Below are 19,905 nucleotides of genomic sequence, written 5' to 3'. Positions count from 1 at the left end.
AGGGCGGGGAAGAAGTTTTATTGTGACGTGATTTGAAACGTGCAGCACCGTTTCAGTGAGGGGTCAGATAAAAGAGAGGTGAAGTAAAAACACATAATTTGTCTTACTTCACTTGGAAAGCTGAGGACGGTTACCTTTGCTGTTGGTTGGCTCTTTGGGGATCGGAGGCAAATTTTGTTCAGAGTCAACGAGGTTCATCCTAGCTGTGTATGGTTATGAAATGAGTGTTATTTTTTTCTTCGAATAGTTTGAGAACTTTTTGGAAGAACCTGGGTCCAACATGCAAGTCTGTTGGAAATTCTAAACTTCAGTTTTATTCTCATTATAAAGAGCTTGTGGACTTTAAGAACCGTCTTTCGTAGAGACGGAATTAGAGTAGGTATATTTATTTTGGAGGATTTGACCAGGGATGACAAGCCCAGCTCAAATTAATACTTGAGGGATGCGCCAAGTGTCCTAGGAGCTGTGGGATATCCATATTTTCTCTGTACTATGATTTTTGGATTTAATTTCCCAATAATCCAGTATCGAAGTGTCACCAGTATTTAAAACAACAGTTTCTTTTTTAAATTAAAAGATCGTTTCGATTCCCGGTGCCCGCCCCTGCAAAAAATAAAAAGGAAAAAGAAAGATCGTCGTACAGCAATTTTATGAGGGGTATTGCTTGATTTAAAGGGTAAGAGGGCGGTGCAATTGTAGCCTAGTAGAAGAATTCTCACCTGCCATGCCGGAGATCCGGGTTCGATTCCCGGAACCTGCCAATGCCAAAGAAAGAAAAGAAAAAGAAAACAAAAAATCAGTGTAAAAGGGAAGAAAGCATAGTTTCTTTTTCGTTCCTTGTGAAAATTTTCAGGGACTCGTTTTATTTTAGAATGAAGCCTAAATTCTCTAGCCTTCATTTCCTTTAGGGTCCTTACAATAAGTATGTTCTGTCTATCTAACCTCATCTATCCGCAGATTTTGTGCTTCAGCTGTTCCAATATATTCACCATTCCTGGGCCTATTTTCTTGAAGATGCACTTTGATGTTTCTTTCCTCTTGTCCTTCATTCAGCCTGGAGTGCAGTATATGCCTTTTCAAATTCTCAAATTTCAAGTCTTTCTTAGTCTGTATGCTACTTTTCCTACACGGTCTTTCATTTCCCTTATTCCACTTCCCTGGTGTCTCATCATATGTATCTGCATCATATTGTAGCATGTATTTCTGTCTGATATTATGATTAGTTGTAGTAGCACCTTTTCTATAATGTAAACTCCTTGAGGTCAGGAAGCAGGTCATTTTTCTGCCCTTGTATTCTCCTAACACAATGTTTTAAAAGTAGTGGGTGATTAATAAATGTTTGAATTAAATTTGAAATAACTGCTAAAAGGTTGAAAGTTGCTGGGTCGACTCATAGTTTACATTTCATTCATAATTACTAGTCTTCTTTTTTAGTTAAACAACAAGAAATAAAATTCCATGTTTTTGTATAAATTTGGAAAATGTTTTGTATAAATGCTTGCTCAGAATATATTGCAGTATAATTATTGAGCACAACTAAATTTGAGTTCTGTTTTCTGCCGTGGATTTCAGCTGCTTCGGAACTGTGAAAAATGATTTACAGTATTGATACAACAGAATATTTGTACTTTTTTCGCAAAAAAAATTTTTGTTTTTGCTTCTTAATACTGAACCAGTGTATGCTTGAATATAAATTGGGACCAAGATTGAGTGTTTAAAAAATAATTTTACTGTTTAATATGTCTCTTCCATGACCCTGCTAAGGACCTATTAGTTGTAAGACATTGTGATCTGTAGAATGCTGAAGAATATGACATGATTGATGGTTTTTGCCTTTTAAAAATTCATAGTGAAAAAAAATTCATAGTGTACTGGGAAAGAGAGGTAAACACAAATAATGATTTTTAAAAATCATATTTAGGATTGATGACAAAGGTGGAAAGGAATGAGCTCAGAGATAAGATTAAATAAGGAAAAGAAGGATCTAGGGAAACTAGTCCTTGAATGATGGGCGGGGCTTTGGCAGATGGAAGAGGGAAGAGCATAAATAAAAGAATGAAAATGGTAGGGAAATGGTAAGCTGGTAAAGGCAAGCTGGTTTTGAGGGACAAGGCTGTAAAGTTAGTTTGGACTGCTAGATTGTGGAGGATCCTGATTGCCTTTGGCTGATATCTCAGTTTTTTACATGTAGTAAGGATGTTTTTGAGGAAGGGAGTGATGTAATCTATCAAGAAAAATGGACACTTTTTTCATCGCTAGCAGAATATTCCTACCCCTTTCTATCTAGACCTTGGAAAGGAGTTGACATTTTTGTAAATTATTTTTCAGAGGTTGCCAATCTGGCCTGTCATGTAGGGTAACTCTAATTTTGTACACTTTTGAGCATAACTGGCTGCTCAGTGTATGTTGTGAACATATTCTGACTTTGGCTTTATGTAAGATAATTTTAGAAATTTTTAGAAGTTTTTGTCAATGAGCTTAAAATATTAAAATTCACACTGTAAGTTAGATTAGAGTGGTCTTGAAACCAGTTTTTGCCCTGAAGAGTCATAAGCTAACCTCTAAATTTGAAAACCTGTTTTTTAATTTACTGAACATTTTTTAACTCCTTTATACCAGTCACCCTGTTAGAACTGAAGTCAGACAAACAAGTACTCCTCTTTTCTAGAAGCTTGGGTGTGAAAGGAAGACAATATAGAAATACAAAATTACATATTGGTAGTTGGTTGAACCTAGATTCAAGATCATTTCTGTCTGATTCAAAGTTTGTGCCCTTTCCAGTGCCCTGGAACCTGTGATTATGCTACAACTTGAGTTTTCTCTGCCACTAAAGGCTTTAGGAATTTTTTTCCCCCTAAAGAGATTTGAGGCCACTGTAATTCCAGTGGAACTAAATGATCATCAGTAAGTAAGTACATTCTTTTGGCTGTGTGGAAGCAACATTTAATTAAAGAACCTGAAAGTGCATTATATTTGTTAATCTAATCCTGGAAAACAATTTATAATAAAAAGAAGGGTGAGATGAAGGTAGGGAAATACTTAGGAAGGAGTTAATACACTAAAGATAGAGAGGAAGCTCTGGATTCAGCCTTTCGTTTTTGTGCATCCAGCATTTAACAGGTAGTGAGCATTTAGTATCAGTTGAATGAATCTGGAAATAGACTCAGGATTGGTAAACTTGCTTGAATGTTGGAGGTAAAGGGAAGATTCCAGCAAAAGTTGAGCAGCTTCAGGTATTCAGAGTTCTATAGTCTTTAAATTTAATTTTTAAGTTTCTAAAGAATGGATGGATTGACTTAATATTTTACATTGTTAACTTTGGGGGTGCGTAGCTTGGCGGTGCATAGCTGGGCCACAGGCCATCTCTGATCTGGCCTTGGTACTTTTTAACACTTGAAAACATAAAAGTTTGATTAGCCTATGCTCTATACAATTCTATTTCTGATGAATTAGTGTAATATTTACTTATTGAATATACTTCCGTGTAAGGTGCTGAATGATATGATAACCCCCATTTACTGTATGTAGTATTTTATTGTAATTCAAATTACAAACATATTTTTTTGTATTTTGGGATTTGGCGAATGAGTCAAATGGCCATCTCTCATCTCACGCTCTAAGGTTATGATTATATCTTCTTTCTATCTCTTTTTTTTTTTCTCTCTAGACCATTGTTCCTCCCCCCCCCCCCCCCCCCCCCCCGCCCCAGAAAAGTTTTTGTTTCCAATATCATTATCTGTTTGGGGGTAGTCATTGAGGCAATTTTTTTTTTTCCTCATAAAAGTAGTATGGAATGCTATGTTTCCCAGAATGATAGTATCAGTGATAATGAGGTAGGGTGCCTGAAACCACAGGGAAGATATTATATCAGTTTTACCAAAAGATTTTTAAGTTTCACTAATGTCTAGTACATAGAAATTGCTTCATAGATTATAGATTCCTTTTCTCACCCTCTCTTGCCTTTTGAGCATGCCTTTCAATCTTTTATCTATAGTTTAATATTTCTGTATCATATTGAGGAAAGGATCTGTATTTTTTTTCAGAATGGATAGCTAAAGTGTCTCAGGATTATCAATAATCATAATTTTCACAGTGATTTAAAGACTTAATCATCTGGTCTCTTGCTTTCATTGATGTACTATTTTGTTTTTAAAGAATCAGCTTTTGATTTCACTGATTTGTTTTTTTTTTTGCAGGTTTTGAGATCTTTAACACTATATATTTCCCTCTAAACATTGATTCAGCTTCATCGTAAACATTTTGATATGTCATGTTTTCATTTTTATTCAGTTCATAATGCTTTCTAATTCCCCTTCAGATTTCTTTTTCCACACCATGGGTAATTTAAAAGTGTGTTGTTGAGTTCGCAGTATTTGGAAAATTTTTCCAGATATTTTTCTGGTATTGATTTCTAATTTAATTCCATTGTGGTTAGGGGACGTACCTTGTATGATTTTTATCCTTCTAAATTTATTGAAACTTTTTTTATGGGCCAGAATCATTGCTGTGCACTTCAGAAGAATGTGTAGTCATCTGTTGGGTAGAATGTTCCATGCATGTCAGTTAGAAGTAGCTCTTTATCCTTACCTCTTTCTAATCTGGAAGCTCTGTCAGTTCTGGAGAGAAGGTGTTGAAGTATTCAATTATGATTGTGGATTTGTATTTCTCCATTTGTTTCTATCAGTCTTCATGTAGTTTGAAATTCTGTTATTAGCTATGTAAATGTTTAGGATTGTGAATTGCCTCTTGATGAATTAACCCCTTTATTATTATAAAATTACCCCCTTTATCCCTGGTAATATTGTTTGCTCTGAATTTTATTTTGTCTGATTTTAATATAGCTGCTATTTATTTTTTGTTGTCCTCTCGTTTGTTCCTGTTTCCTCTCTTTCTACCATCTTTTGGATTGACTTTATGATGTTATTTTATCTCTTTTAATGGCTTATTAATGATATCTCATAGCATTCATCTTTTTTCTTTTTTAATAGTTCTATTATAAAGAATGAACAGACGTTCTTGACATACAAACATTCTTGACATGGTTATAATCAGTGGTTCACAGTATCATCACATAGTTGCGTATTTATCACCTTGATCATTTTTTTTTGAACATTTGCATTTCTCCAGCAAAAGAAAGAAAAAGCTCATACATGCCATTCCCCTTACTACTCCCTTTCATTTCAATCTACTCAATTTATTTTAACCTTTGTTTCTCCATCATTTGTTTCTTACCCATATTTTTTACTCATCTGTCCAGTAAGTTTTTTTTTTTTTTGGCTTTTAAAAGGGGGAATTTAATGAGTTGCTAGTTTACAGTTCTAAGGCCAAGAAAATGTCCCAATTAAAACAAGTTTATGGAAATCTCCAATCAAAGGCATCCAGGGAAAGATACCTTGGTTCAAGAAAGCTGATGAAGTTCAGGGTTTCTCTCTCAAGTGAGAAGGCACATGGCGAACACAGTCAGGGCTTCTCTCTCAGCTGGAAGGGCACATGGCGAATACAGCGTCATCTACTAGCTTTCTCTCCTGGCTTCCTATTTCATGAAGCTCCCTGGGGGATGTTTTTCTTCTTCCTCTCCAAAGGTCACTGGCTGGTGGACTCTCTGCTTCGTGGTGCTGCAGCATACTCTGCTTTCTCTGAGTCTCTGTCCAGTAAGTTTTATAGTATACATCTTTACATTGCCATAGTCTGTCTTCAACTTATATTATACCATTTCATGTACAGTATAAGAACTTTATAACACTGTGCTTCCATTTTTCTTCTCTCGGCCTTTGTTGTCATTCATTTTATTTTATATTATAAACACCTTAATATATTGTTATTTTTGCTTCCAATACACAATTATCTTTTAAAGTTTCAAATGCAGTTATCTTTTAAAGAAATATAAAAATAAGAAAAACATCTTTTTATACTTATTCACATATTTACCTTTTTTTTATGTTCTTTATTCATTTGTGTGGATCCACATTTCCATTTGGCATAATTTCTTTTCTGTCTGAAGGACACCCTTTAACTTTTAATTCAGGTCTGCTGGTGATTGTCTTTTAGCTTTTTTTAATGTCTGAAGATGTCTTTATTTTGCTTCATTTTTCAAATATATTTCCACTGTATGTAGATAGAATTTTAGAATTTTAGGTTGACAGTTTTTTTTCCTTTCAGAACTTTAAATATGTTGTCTCAGTCTTCTGGCTTGCCTTGTTTCCTGAGAAGTCTTTTGTCATTCTTATCTTTGTTCCTGTGTGTAATGTGCTCTTTTTCGCTGGTTATTTTTAAGATTTTCCCTATATCCCTTGATAAAGATGACATGACATATGTTAACATTCAGGTTTCTTGTGCTTGGGGTTCATTGAGCTTTTGCATTTGTGGGCTTATATTTTTCATCAAATTTTGAAATGTTTTGGCCATTAGTTTTTCAATAGTTTTCTTTTCCTCATCCTGTTTGGAGACTTCATTTACACATCCTAAGCCACTTGAGATTAAGCTTGCTTCTTTTTTTCTTCCTCCAGTTTTTTTTCTTGGTGTTTTCATTTTATATTTTCTATTTCTTGTGAACATGCTTATGCTTTCCTCTATCTTCTTGAAAATATAGATTGTAGCTAGAAAAACTGATTTAATATCGTCATTTAGTAATTTTATCTTCTGTGTACTTTTTTTTAAAAAGTCTGTTTTTATTGATTGATTTTTCTCCTCAGTATGGGTCATATTTTCTTGCTTCTTTACATGTCTGGACAGTTTTGACTAGATGCCAGATATTGTGAATGGTGAATTTTACCATTGGGCACTGGATATTTTTGCATTCCTTGATGTGTTACTGAGTTTTGTTTTAGGACAAAGCTAAGTTACTTGGAAACTGTTTGATCCTTTTGAGGATTGATTTTTAAGCTTTTATAGACAGGACCAGAGCAGCATTTAGACTAGTGCTTGTTTTTCTTCCCAACACTTAAGCAATCAATACCTTTCTGAGCTGTCTACTATCTTTCGTGTATTATTATGTTTTTCCAACCTGGAGCTATTCCTGTCCTTATGTAAGTTTTGGGGATTGTTTCTCCTGAACCTTTTCAATGATTCTTTTCTGACCTCTGGTAGTTTCCTAATATGCTTACACTTTTCACATGAAGATTTAGGAGGAGCCCACTACAGAACTCTGGAGCTGTCTGTATAGCATGTTGTTCTGTGATACTATTGCTTTGTGAATTCTAGTTACCTTTGACTTATTGAAATTCTCAACTCAGTCTCCTTAATTCAGAAATACCCCTGGGCTTTGTTTGGGTTCTCCCTCCTTTGTGCTGTTTCCTGCAATCTCTGTATACTGTAAGCTGGGACCTTGTTTTCCTTTTATCAGGGACTACTGTTCTGCTCTACCTGTTCTTCAGTGTCTGAACCTTGTTTCATATATTTTGTCTTGTTTTAGGTGGGAGGATAAATCTCAAGTAGAAGTTACAATTCTCTATTAAATACTGTGGCCTTATTCTATGTTTTGATATCAGTTTGAGTCTACTATCACGACATAATCTTTTGTATTAAAAACAACATAAAAAATCCACCTCACTTAAGAATGCAATATTTATTATAGTTAATTTTCAAAAATTCCTTATAGTGCATTATTTTTCAGATAAACTTTAGGATTATCTTGTCAGTGTCTTTTAAGAATTCTGTTGGGTTGATCTTGTCTAGATTGCAGTGGTTGTGGAAGTTTTTTGCTTAATTAAATTGCAGAAATCATGGAATTTTTTGCTTAATGTCCATTAGCACTTCCTTGAATACCATAAGGAATTAGCTCTGGAGAAAATTTGGTAGGAAAAAATGTGTTAACTTCAGTTTACTGCTAAACTGTTTATCAAGAGGATAGAAGCCCGTCAAAGGGAAAAGGAACATCAAATCAATGTGATTCTACTCTTTCCCTACCCAAATCCTTTAAAAAATTTTTTGTTTAATATAATAATAAGGAATTTTGGAGGAGAGGGATATGATTAGTTTGTATACATATAATGCTTTCAGTAACTAAGACTTGAGCCTAGAACTCTAGTATTAGAGGCTAATGGTCATTGTTGATCCAGTAGACTTACTAGATTATGCTTTTGGATTTATTTTGAATAATAAGAACAAACCCAGTTTTAATGACTAGGAAATCTCAAGCATTATAACCTTTTAGGTTTTGTGAGTTAATGGTGACATGTGAGTTGTTTTTTTTTTAATCTATCAGATATTTGTCTAGAAAGTAGCATTTGTAGCCTGTAAAGGAAATTAGAACTTGCATGTTTTGTTAACTTTTTGAGTGACTTTTTCAAATATACTTTTTTCATGTATTTTTTGGGGGGGGGAATGAGTACTTGTCAGAGAGTTGGGTAGACAATAACAAAGAACAAGAAATTGGAGACTAAAAGACCATTAAGGTAGTTTAAGGTCAGGCCTTAACAAAAGATGAGACATTAAGAATGGAATAGAAATGATGAAAAACAATGGGAAGTTTTTGGTGCCCACATAGTTATGTGTGAGAAGGGGAGAAGAGGACAGAGGAAACCAGTTTTGTTTTGTTTTGTTTAATATTTTTATTGTAAACAACAAACATACAGACATTCTTGACATACAAACATTCTTGACATGTTTGCAATCAGTGCTTCACAGTATCATCACATAGTTGTGTATTCATTACCATAATCATGGTTTTGAACATTTGCATCTCTCCAGCAAAAGAAAGAAAACAGAGAAAACTCATACATGCCATACCCCTTACCCCTCCCTGTCATTGACCAGTAGTATTTCAATCTACTCAGTTTATTTTAACCTTTGTTCACCCTATTATTTGTTTATTTCTTACCCATATTTCTTACTCATATATACGCACCATAGACAAAAGGAGCATTAGACGCAAGGTTTTCACAGTCACGCAATCAAATTGCGAAAGCTGTATCATTATATAGTCATCTTCAAGAAACATGGCTGCTGGAACACAGCCTTGACAGTTGCAGGTACTTCCCTCTAGCCACTTTAATACACCATAAACTAAAAAAGGGATATCTATATAATGCGTAAGAATAACTTCCAGGATAAGGTCTCGACTCTGTTTGAAATCTCTCAGCCACTGACACTTTATTTTGTCTCATTTCTCTCTTCCCCCTTTCAGTCAAGAAGGTTTTCTCAGTCCCTTGATACTGAGTCACACTCATTCTAGAATTTCTGTCCCACGTTGCCAGGGAGGTTTACACAACCCTGGAAGACATGTCCCACACAAAGACGGGGAAGACAGTGAGTTCACTTGCCATGTTGGCTGAGAGAGAGAGAGCCGACATGTGAGCAACAAAAGAGGTTCTCTGGAGGTAACTCTTATACCTAATTTTAAGTAGGCTTAGCCTATCCTTTGCAGGGATAAGTTTCATAGGGGCAGACCCCTAGATTGAGGGCTTGACCTATTGATTTGGTTGCCTCCACTGCTTGTGAGAATATCAGGAATTCTCCAAATGGGGAAGTTGATTGTTTCCCCCCTTTCTCTCCATTTTCCCAAGGAGACTTTGCAAATACTTATTTATTCACTGTTAAATCACTCTGGGATTTATCAGGGCATCATACTAAGCTGGACAAACCAACAAAATCTCATGCCCTGTTTAAGGTTCCACGTACTTATGGTGTTCAATTAAACTGTCCATGTAAGTTAAGTTAGGAAATACACTAGTCAAAATATAAATTTTGTACCAAATAAACATTTCTTGCTTCAATCTCACACTTAAGTTGAAGTTTTAAAATATGAATGACCATATATTTTCAGCACCCTGCAATATTGACATTCCTTTGTTCTTCCTCATGCAAAAACATTTTTTAATTTGTACATTTAGTCACTATCATTGTATACTTTTAAAGCATTCCTAGATTATACCATCTCAGTCTTTATCATCTATCCTTCTGGAGGAAACCAGTTTTTCATGCATTCAACCAATATTTTGTGCCCCTCTGTAATGTGTAAAGTACTGATTAAGTTGATAAGTAAGGTACATATTTGCCCTCTTAGAACTTTGAGTATAATTGGGGATCCAGACAAAGAGGCAATTACAAAGTGTCATCAGTGCCATGATAGGGAATGTACCAGAGTCATTGGGAACAGATAGGATAATTATAGCTTAATTCAGTACATAGAGAATAAGAGAAAGATTGGTAATTAAGAAAAATTTCTCAAAAAAATCATTATCTTAGTTTAGTCCTCAAAATTCCGGGTAGCTGGTGGAATCATTAACTGAGGGTAACAGAGATGAAAAGGAATGCATTTGCAGGGAGGAGGGGAAAGGATTGTTTCATTTTGGAAATGTTGAATTTGAGGTGTCATGAAACATCCAGGTAGAGAATGTTAGTTGAGTTGTTTACTTTTGAAGACTTTATGTTATTGCCATCATACAGGATTTGAAGCCATAGGGTGATACGGATTTCTCAGGATAGTCTGAATAAGTGGGATAGGGAATGGATGCCTTTTGCCCATAAGAAAAAAAAAGAGTTTTAGAATTTGCCCATGTAAGATTATGATCTGGCAAATTATCCTACAAAAAGGCTGTAGTAGGGTGGGCCACGGTGGCTCAGCAGGTAAGAATGCTTGCCTGCCAAGCCCGAGGACCTGGGTTCAATTCCCGGTGCCTGCCCATGTAAAAAAAAAGGCTGTAGTAGTTTATGCTCTCACAAGAGTATATGTACATGTATGTTTCCTTGTACTTTCAATTTCAACCCTGAATGGCAAAAATAGTATCATGATTTAACTTGGCATTTTCTTGATTGTTAGTGATCATTAGGTTATGTCCCACCCTAGGATCACATAAATATTTCTTGTGTTTTTCAAAGTTTTATGTTTTAGATTTTTTAAACAAACTCTTCAAATTTTAAGTAATTACTACTGGGTTTTTTTGTTTTCTTTTTTGTTCATGCAAAAACGTTTTTTTATTTGTGCATTTAATCACCATCATTGTCCACTCTGGGCATTCCTAAATTATACTGTAACAGTCTTTATCCTTTATCTTTCCTTCTGGTTTCATACATTCCCCCCTGGCAAAGTGGGGTGAGCAATGTCATCCTGACCAAAAGGGGAAAAAGAAGTTTAACTAATAAGGTATCAGTGGCTGAGAGAGTTCAGATAGAGTTGAGAGGCTGTTCTGGAGGTCACGCTTATGCAACCTTCCGTTAGACATCGGTACGTATCGTAACTTGCCAATCCCCAACCAAAACCATTCCAGCCAATCCTAAAGAACACCTAGGACAATATATAAGATTCTACAAAAGTTCCATGTACTAGGGTAACTTTCCAGAAACCTACAACCTCCAGATGGGTCCCTGCACCAGTTAAGTCCTGAAATGCAGAACCTGAAACACCCACCCTTACAGAACATCACCTAGTTCCATCCCCCTTCCCATGTTATCGACAGCCCCTTTCAAAGTGAAAAAAGATAGAATGGGCATAACCCAAGTACCTTGAAAGATTGAAAGAAAGATGAAAGGTGATGGTGGAGTTATACAGAGAAGGTAGGGTTTAACAGATGAGTATGAGTGCTGAATCATATTGATATTTCTTTTAGTGTCCAGTATCTAGAGCAGCTAGAAGTAAAAACCTAAAATTGTGAAATTGTAACTCATACCAAACCCTGAAGTCTGTTCTGCAATTAATTGTTGTGATGTGCTTTAAAATTTATTGCTTTTTTGTGTATAAAAAAGAAAAAAAAGTCGATTGTGATGATAAATGCACAGCTATATGATGATATTGTGAACCATTGTACACTTTGGATGATTATATGGTATGTGAATATGTAATATATATCAATTTTTTAAAAAAAGCAAGCTTCCAGATCAAGGGCTTGGCCTATTGACGTGAGAGTCTCTAATATTTGAAAGGGTATCAGGGGTTTCCCCCATGGTAAAGCTTAATAATTCCATATCTTTTTCTCCCATCCCTCAGGGGATTTTGCCAGTACTTTTTAATTAACTGCCCAGCATACTCTGGGGTGTACCTGGGTATTATCTTAAGCTATACAGAATTATAAGTTTTTATTCCCTTTTGGGCTCCATGTTTTTGGTTGTTTAAATGAGCTGTCCAGATAGAGTAAGTTAGATTGTGTGCTACAGAAAATTTAGGTTTTGGACAAAATAAACCTCTCTTCCTTTGACCTTATACCACAGGTGAAGTTGTAAAATACGGTCAGTCACCCTTAGCCCTGTTTTCTGATTCACCTTAGTCCCAACCCAATGTTTTGTGCTTATCTGTAATTGAAACCTGATCTCTTTTTTGGTTTCTTTAACACTTCTTGTATGTGGCAATGCTGACTTTCAGAGCTACAAAACTCCAACTCTTGAGTCTTAGGTGCCACAGAGGTACCCAAAGTTCCAGGGAGATACCAGATTATATGCACACACATATATGTATCTACAGTACGGCATCTCAAAATCTAGAAATAACATTAAAGGCTCTGGACTAAATGTAGCTGCTATAAGAGTTTACAATCTAGGACCCAGTGTTTGTGATGACTCATTCAGTGCTTTTACTTGTGTTTGGTTTGTTGAAGTATCCTATTTCTTCTTGTGTTAGTGTCGGTTATTCGTGTGTTCATAGGAATTTGTCCAGTTCATCTAAGTTGTTTGCAGTGTGTTGGCATACAGTTGTTCATAGTATTTGCTTATGATCTTTTTTATTTCTGCAGGGCCTGTTTTAATGAACGTGCTTTCATTTCTGATTTTTTTTTAATTTGCATCCTCTCTCTTTTTGTGCTTGTCAGTCTAAGGGTTAGTTGATTTTATGGACCTCAAAGAACAAGCTTTTGATTTTATTTAATCTACTTTTAAATTCTCCATGTAATTTATTTCTGTTCTTATTGTTGCTATTTCTTTCTTTGCTTTGGAATTAGTCTGCTGTCCTTTCTCCAGTTGTTCAGTTAGGTCATTGGTTTTAACTCTTTCTTCCTTTTTAATGTAGGTGTTTAGGGCTATAAATTTACCTCTCAGCACTGCCTTTGCTGCCTGCCATAAAGTTTGATAAGTTGTGTTCTTTTTCATTCATCTCAAAGATTTACTGATTTCTCTTGCAATTTCCTTTTGACCCACTGATTATTTAAGAGCATGTTGTTTAACCTCCATATATTTGTGAATTTTCTGGTTTTCTGTTTGTTATTGATTTCCAACTCCATTCCATTATGATCAGAGAAAGAGCTTTGTATAATTTCAGTCTTTTTAAATTAAGACCTGTTTTGTGCTCCATCATATGTCTTTCCTGAAGAATGTTACGTGAACACTTGAGAAGAATATGTATTGAGGGTACAGTGTCTGTTAGGTATAGTTCATTAAGCATACTATTTAGCTTCTCAGTTTCCTTAAGATCCTCTGTTTAGATTTTCTATCTTTAAAGAGAATGGTGTGTTGAATCTCCCACTGTTATTATAGAGTCTTCTATTATTCCCTTTAGTTTTGCCAGTGTTTGCCTTCTGTACTTTGGGGGGCACCTTAATTAGGTGCATACATGTTTCTGATTGTTTATCTTCTTGGTGAATTGCCATTTTTATTAATATATAATGTCTTCTTTATGCTTTATGACAGTTTTGCATTTAATGTCTATTTTTATGTGATGTAGTATAGCTACTCCAGCTATTTTTTGGTTACTGCTTGTGTGAAATATCTTTTTTCCATCTTTTCACTTTCAATCTGTTTGTATCTTTCAGTCTAAAATGAGTCTTTGGTAAACAGCATATAGATAGATCATATTTTTTTGTTCATTTTGCTGATCTGTGTCTTTTGTTTGGGGAAATAAACCATTAATCTTCAGCATTATTGCTGTAAAGGTAGTACTCCAACCATTTTATCTTGCGACTTTTATTTGTCAGATGTATTTTTTTTCTCTTCTTCTATCCTTTCAGTTATCCCTAAGTAATACTCTTAATTTCTGTACCCTTCTCCAGTCCACTTGACTCCTGTCTTTTTCTTTTGAGGGGGCAAAACTCCCTTTATTAGTACTTGTAGGCCAGTCTCTTGTTAGTGGACTCTCAGGTTTTGTTTTGTTTTACATGGGCAAGCACCGGGAATTGAACCCGGGTTTCCGGCATGGGAGGTGAGAATTCTGCCACTAAGCCACCATCACACCTCCCTTAGCTTCTTTTATCTGTGAATATATTAAACCTCCCCTCATTTTTGAAGGACAGCTTTGCTGGATAGAGAATTCTTGGCGGGCAATTTTTCTCTTTCACTATCTTAAAATATATCAGCACTTAGTCTTATTTGGCTTTCCTTGTATGTGGTGAATTGCTTTTCTCTTGCTGATTTCAGCATTTTCTCCTCAGCGTTAGTATGTGTCTTGGAGTGGGTCTCTTCAGATTTATTCTGTTAGGAGTATGCTGGGCTTCTCAATTTGCATATTCATGTCTTTTATAAGGGTGGGATATTTTCAGCCATTATTTCTTCATATATTCTTCCTGACCCTTCTCCTCTCTCCTCTTACACCCATGATGCATATGTTTGTGCACTTTGTGTTGTCATTTTCCTGATACCTGGTTCAATTTTTTTTCAGTTTTTCCTCCATTTGTTCTTTTGTCTATTTGGATTTCGTTGCTCTGTCTTCTAGCTCACAGATATTTTCTTCTCTTTTTCAAATCTGCTGGTGTGTATTTCTAGTATATTTTAAATTTTACCTACAGTGTCTTATTTCCATAATATCTGTTATTTTTCAATATATTCTTCCAAAGTATTTTTTATGCTCTCCTAGTAGCTTGTTAATATCCTTTATCTTGTTATGCATATTTTAATTCATTTCTTAGAATTGATTCAGGAGATTAGTTTGAACATCTTTGATTAGTTCCAGTTTCTGTGTCTCTTCTGACTTTGTGATTTGTTCTTTTGACTGTGCTATTTCTTCCTGTATTTTAGTGTGCCTTGTGATTTTGTTGCTGGGTATGTGGTTGTCAGATTATCTTGAGTAGGTCTCTTCTGAAGATCAGTTTCTCTCTTGTCTAGGATTTAGTTGTTGCCTGAGTTTGAATTAGAGTGCTGCTTTTAACAGCTTTGTTATCAGTATTTATCAGCCAAAACAGTGCCAAATTCCCATGCAGGGGGTGTAGACCAGCTCCAGTGGGCCTGGGAGGGGATAGGGTCTGGAGAGGCTTTGAAAAACCCTGCTGTTTTCCTCTGCACTTTCTGGCCTGCCCAACAATGGCATTCTTTGGTGACTATTAGTCCTTGGAAGGTACTTACCTTCTGGAACCCAGCAGCCTCTGACCAGGCATAGTGGGAACTGGTTCCCGTGCTCTCACTTCTCAGGCAATATCAGGCTTACTGTTGGGCTTTGTCCCTCACTGTACTTGCTGCAGAGGACTCCCACAGCTGCCACAGCTCACAGCTGTTAGTCACATAAGGATTGGGCTGTACACTGCTGTTTGTGAATATGGTTGTAACGGACAGGGGTCAAAACCGGAGGGACCAGGAGCTAGTTGTGTGCAAAAGATAACGGTGGTTTCTACCAGTTATAGATGAAGAGAAATAGATAAATGCAGTATTTAGTTGACATGATCATTCTTTTGGTGTCATATATAAGAAATCTTTACTTAACCCAGGATTTGAAAGGGTTCCTCCTGTGCATTCATTTAGAAGTTTTATATTTTCAGATTTTACATTCAGTCTGTGATCCTTTTTTTTTTGGTGAAAATTTTTTGTAATCAAATTATGGATTGAAGCTGGGTTTCTTTGGTTTATTTTTGTTTTTGTTTTTGTTTTTGCATTAAGATATCCAGGATGGGCCCCAGGAGGCAGGGCTGGAATAGCAGTCTCTGTTCATATTTTCTCAGACTCTTCATCCCTAGGCCTTGACACCCCTGTCCCGTGGGTCCCCAAACAGATGATTTGGACAATTTCTCCCTGGCTACTTGCTGCTTTGGGGGAAGATTCTGCTGTTTCCTTCCTAGCGCTCCATTTTGGAAGCCCCCCCCCCTTTTTTTTTAGCATGGGCAGGCACCAGGAATTGAACCTGAGTCTCTGCCATGGCAGGCAAGAATTCAGCCATCGTGACCTGCCCTCAATGCCCTTTTATATCCCACTCTCCCCACCAGCTTGAGCCCTGCCATGGGTATGTGTGGACTTGAATCTCTGTGTCTGGATATAGGCGGGGTCTCTCTCACTGCTGTAAGAGATGCAGTCTATGTCCCTGGTGGGAGGGATCCTCCCCTCTGTCTCTGGTTACTTCTCAAGATATCTGGTACCAAGTGATTGGGGAGGGAAGAGGACTGGCCATCCGGGACAGAAGTTTCCTACCTGGTGTTTTTCTCTTTGATTTAGTGTTTGTGGGCTCTTTCTCTAGTCTTTACCTTGGTGTAGAGTTCTGAACAAGGGAGATTTGCCCTTTTTTCACTCAATATCTGGGGAGAGGTGTTCGGTAGCTGTCTTATGTCTCCATATTGAAGATGTCTGCAGTCTTCATTGAATTTAAAGCTTCATTTAATTTTTCATTTCTAGAGGTTCGGTTTTTTCCAAATCTAATTGAATGTTTTTTCTTTATAGTACTTTTAATACTTTTAAGTTTTTCCTCATTTTCAAACTAAGTCTTTGATTTTGTTAAGTATATTAAATATTTAATATTATCCGATAATTCCAATATCAAAAGAATTTAATAGTCTGATCCTACTGGATGTCGATCATGGTATCCTTGTATGTTTTGTTATTTTGTGGTGAGGTCATTTTCTTTAGAACTTTATCTTTGAGAATTCTTTGAGATTTCAGAAGATATTTGGTTGCTTCTGTTTGTTGCTTGTGCATTACCAACCTGAAAATATTTTATAATATATTCTTCACTTGAAGTTTTTCAGGTGACATACCTTGAGTTCTGGTCACAAACTTGTGTGAAGGGAAATTTTCTGAGTAGAGACTCATAACCAGGGGCAAGGTTAACAGCTCTATTATTGCCTATTCTGCATAACAGGTTTTTTTTTTACTTCTTATTCAGCTTTACATTGATGATAATAGCCTTGTTAAAACTTAATGGGAGAGGTTCTTAGCTCCCAATAATTTCTAATAGCCCTAGGCTTTGTGGGTCTGTGGGTCTCAGTGTTTCCAGCAAGTCATCTGGATTTGCTAGCCAACACTCAAGGCTGATTTAGTATATGTTTTCCAGAATTTCTGCCTTCTTTTCATTTTTGACTTTGCCAACCCTGTAATCATTCAGAAAGATTCTTTTATATTTTAACCCATATTTTTGTTTATTATGGGAGGGTCCTTCAGGGAATCTGGTCTCCTATATGTTGGAAATGAAGACAATTTTAGATTTTTATTTCCTATTCAGAAGACATGTGAAACTTAGTTTCTGAGGTTACTGTGGGTTTGTATATTTTTCATGAACTTTCTCCCTGTTTACTAAAGAGGTTATTTTTATAAATGTATCATTTTTTCCTGTGTGTGTGTTATATTTTCTTTGAGAGCAGGTTGGGCAGTAGATGAAGGGTACTGAAACAGCTTTCAAAGAATCTGTGGAATAATGTATGTTTTTAGTACATATGGCTTAATCAGTCTTTACTTTCCAAGGGTACATAGGGTGTTTGGAAAATATTTTCTTCGGTGAGAATAGTTCAGATCCAGATACATGCAATATGTATATTTTCATCAAATTTTTGTTTTTAAGTTTTGTTACTTTTGGGTATGGACTTTTTTCTTTTTTCTTTTTTTTCTGGCTGAAGATAATCTAGTGCATTGTAGTACAAATATATCATTAATATGTTTTAAAAATAAGGATATTTGTAATTGAATTATATAGGACTTAATCATATTTTAAAAAATATTTACAGTGAAAGTATGCGAGACTTAACAGCGCAAGTGACTAGTGGTATCCTGCAGTTCCCAGAAGTAACTATTCAAGCCCTTGGAGAAGATGAAATAACATTAGAATCTGTGCTTCGTGGAAAGTTTGCTGCAGGTAAAATGTTGCTGAGAATTTACCAATTTCATTGATTTATAAGGGAAACAGTAATAAGTATACATTGCAGTTTAATGTGGAAGAAAAACTCAACTCTAATAGTGTTCTTACATAAATATATACTTTTATGCTTTAGAACAAATTTTTAGTGAATCTCTGAGGTGTGTGAGAAGTTATAATTCATTTCTCCTTATTAAAAGTCCCTGTATTTTTTGTGTCTTTTAATATTGATTATTATCTACATTTGGAAAGGAGAAATAATATACAGCTGCTTTTTCTTGAATCAGTCAATGAGCCTTATTGGTGATGAGTTGAGATTGGAACCTAAATAGTCTAGAAATAGAAAAATCCAATGATAGAATCCTGGTGGGTGTTAAGAAATTTTCAGAAAGTCTTATTTATTTCTTAGTTCCATTAATTTGAGCAAGATCTTAATGTATGGTTTAGACTATATAATATAGCAAAGAACCTTTCAAATGATGCTATTATATTATGGATTTCAGCCTAGCGAAAGATACTGTAGAAGACTTTTCTAAAAATGAGTTTCACAACCATCCTTCCCAGTGGGAAGACAGCAAAGCACATATTCGTCAGTTTGCCATGTATGGTGGTGTTCTCTTGTATATTAAAAGTAGTAACAGCACTCTTTGAATGCTAGATGTGGTAATGACTTTTCATTGAGGTAGGTATTAGAATTTACTGTTAGTCATTGTTCTGTATAGCTGAAACTCAAATAGATTGAGTGACTTGATCCCAGTTACATAGATAGCAAATGGCAAAAATGGGCTTTGAACCCAATCAGTCCTTGTTTATGCTATGCCACACCACTTCCTTAAAATATATGCTTTCCTTCATCTACAGTATAGTATATTCTGCTGTCTATTTGATATTTCCATTTGGATGTGTGATATCTATATATTGTATATTTATATATAAAAGAGCTAACTTTTTCAATTTTGTTGTATAAGTCAATATTAAAATAAGCAATTTTTTTTTCTTCTAGGGAAAAATGGACTAGCTTGTTTGGCTTGTGGTCCACAACTTGAGGTGGTAAACTCTGTAACAGGAGAACGATTGTCTGCATATAGATTCAGTGGGGTAAATGAGCACACTCCTATAGTCCTAGCAGTGAAAGAATTCTCTTGGCAGAAGAGAACTGGATTGTTAATTGGATTGGAAGAAGCTGAAGGGAGTGTTCTCTGTCTTTATGACCTTGGTATATCAAGAGTGGTTAAGGCAGTTGTTCTTCCTGGAAGGGTAGGTATTAAGATTTTTGTACATTGCTACTTTCAAAATTGAATCTCTCTTGGTTACATAGGCGTGTTCACTTTGTGAAAATTCATCAAGCTATGCATTTATAATTAGTGTACTATTATTTGTGTTAATAAAAGGTTTAAAAAAGGGGTTAAACCATGATGATGTATTGTGAAAGTAAGTTAACATTTAAAATAAAACTAACTTATTCTTGATTAGGAAATTACAAGGTAAACAGAATGATGATATGTAGTATTCTTATACTTAAAAAGTATCATCTGAATCTTCTTATCTCTAGTAGTGTTTTATGAAAACACTGAAAATTTATAGAAATGTGTAATATTCATTACCATGAGCTTTTTCGTGTCTTTTCTCCTTTGAGACTATAGACGTGGAAAAATATGGAAAACATATTGTTTAGAATTTTAGTAATACATCTAAGTAATCAGTTAGTTAACAATCACCATTTACTAATTCTGATGTAAATTTGCTTTCCATATGCCAAACACTTTATCCAATAGTAATTATAGAAGTACTTTGAATTCTGTTGTTTCTTGATCAGGTTTATGCCTTCTCTTCCTATACATGGTGAGAAAAAAAGGATACATTTAGAAATAGACACGTACATGAAATCATAGAAGAATGAATTCTTGCTATGCTTTGTGTGAAAATGTATACACTTAGACACAAATGTACATATGTATGTATGTGTGATATGTGATCACAGAAAAATAAAAATTTTGAAGTTAAGA

The 19,905-nt window shown here is 35.3% G+C and overlaps 1 protein-coding gene across 6 annotated transcripts in view; it reads left to right on the top strand.

Moving 5' to 3' along the window:
• Positions 1-19,905, top strand: part of AHCTF1 (AT-hook containing transcription factor 1) — a 125,449-nt gene that overhangs the window by 881 nt on the left and 104,663 nt on the right. For 4 of the 6 annotated variants that reach the window (XM_077168542.1, XM_077168543.1, XM_077168546.1 and 1 more), the window contains exons 2-3: positions 17,772-17,899; positions 18,903-19,156. In XM_077168542.1, the coding sequence (XP_077024657.1) occupies positions 17,779-17,899; positions 18,903-19,156 (375 nt within the window). In that variant the 5' untranslated portion in view covers positions 17,772-17,778. The other 2 variants (XM_077168545.1, XM_077168544.1) reach the window with 2 other exon arrangements.

Source organism: Tamandua tetradactyla, chromosome 7 (genome assembly GCF_023851605.1).
Source record: "Tamandua tetradactyla isolate mTamTet1 chromosome 7, mTamTet1.pri, whole genome shotgun sequence".
In the NCBI taxonomy this organism is placed as follows: Eukaryota; Metazoa; Chordata; class Mammalia; order Pilosa; family Myrmecophagidae; genus Tamandua; species Tamandua tetradactyla.
The sequence above is the reverse complement of the archived record's forward strand: the minus strand, read 5'-3'. Positions and strand labels throughout refer to the sequence as shown.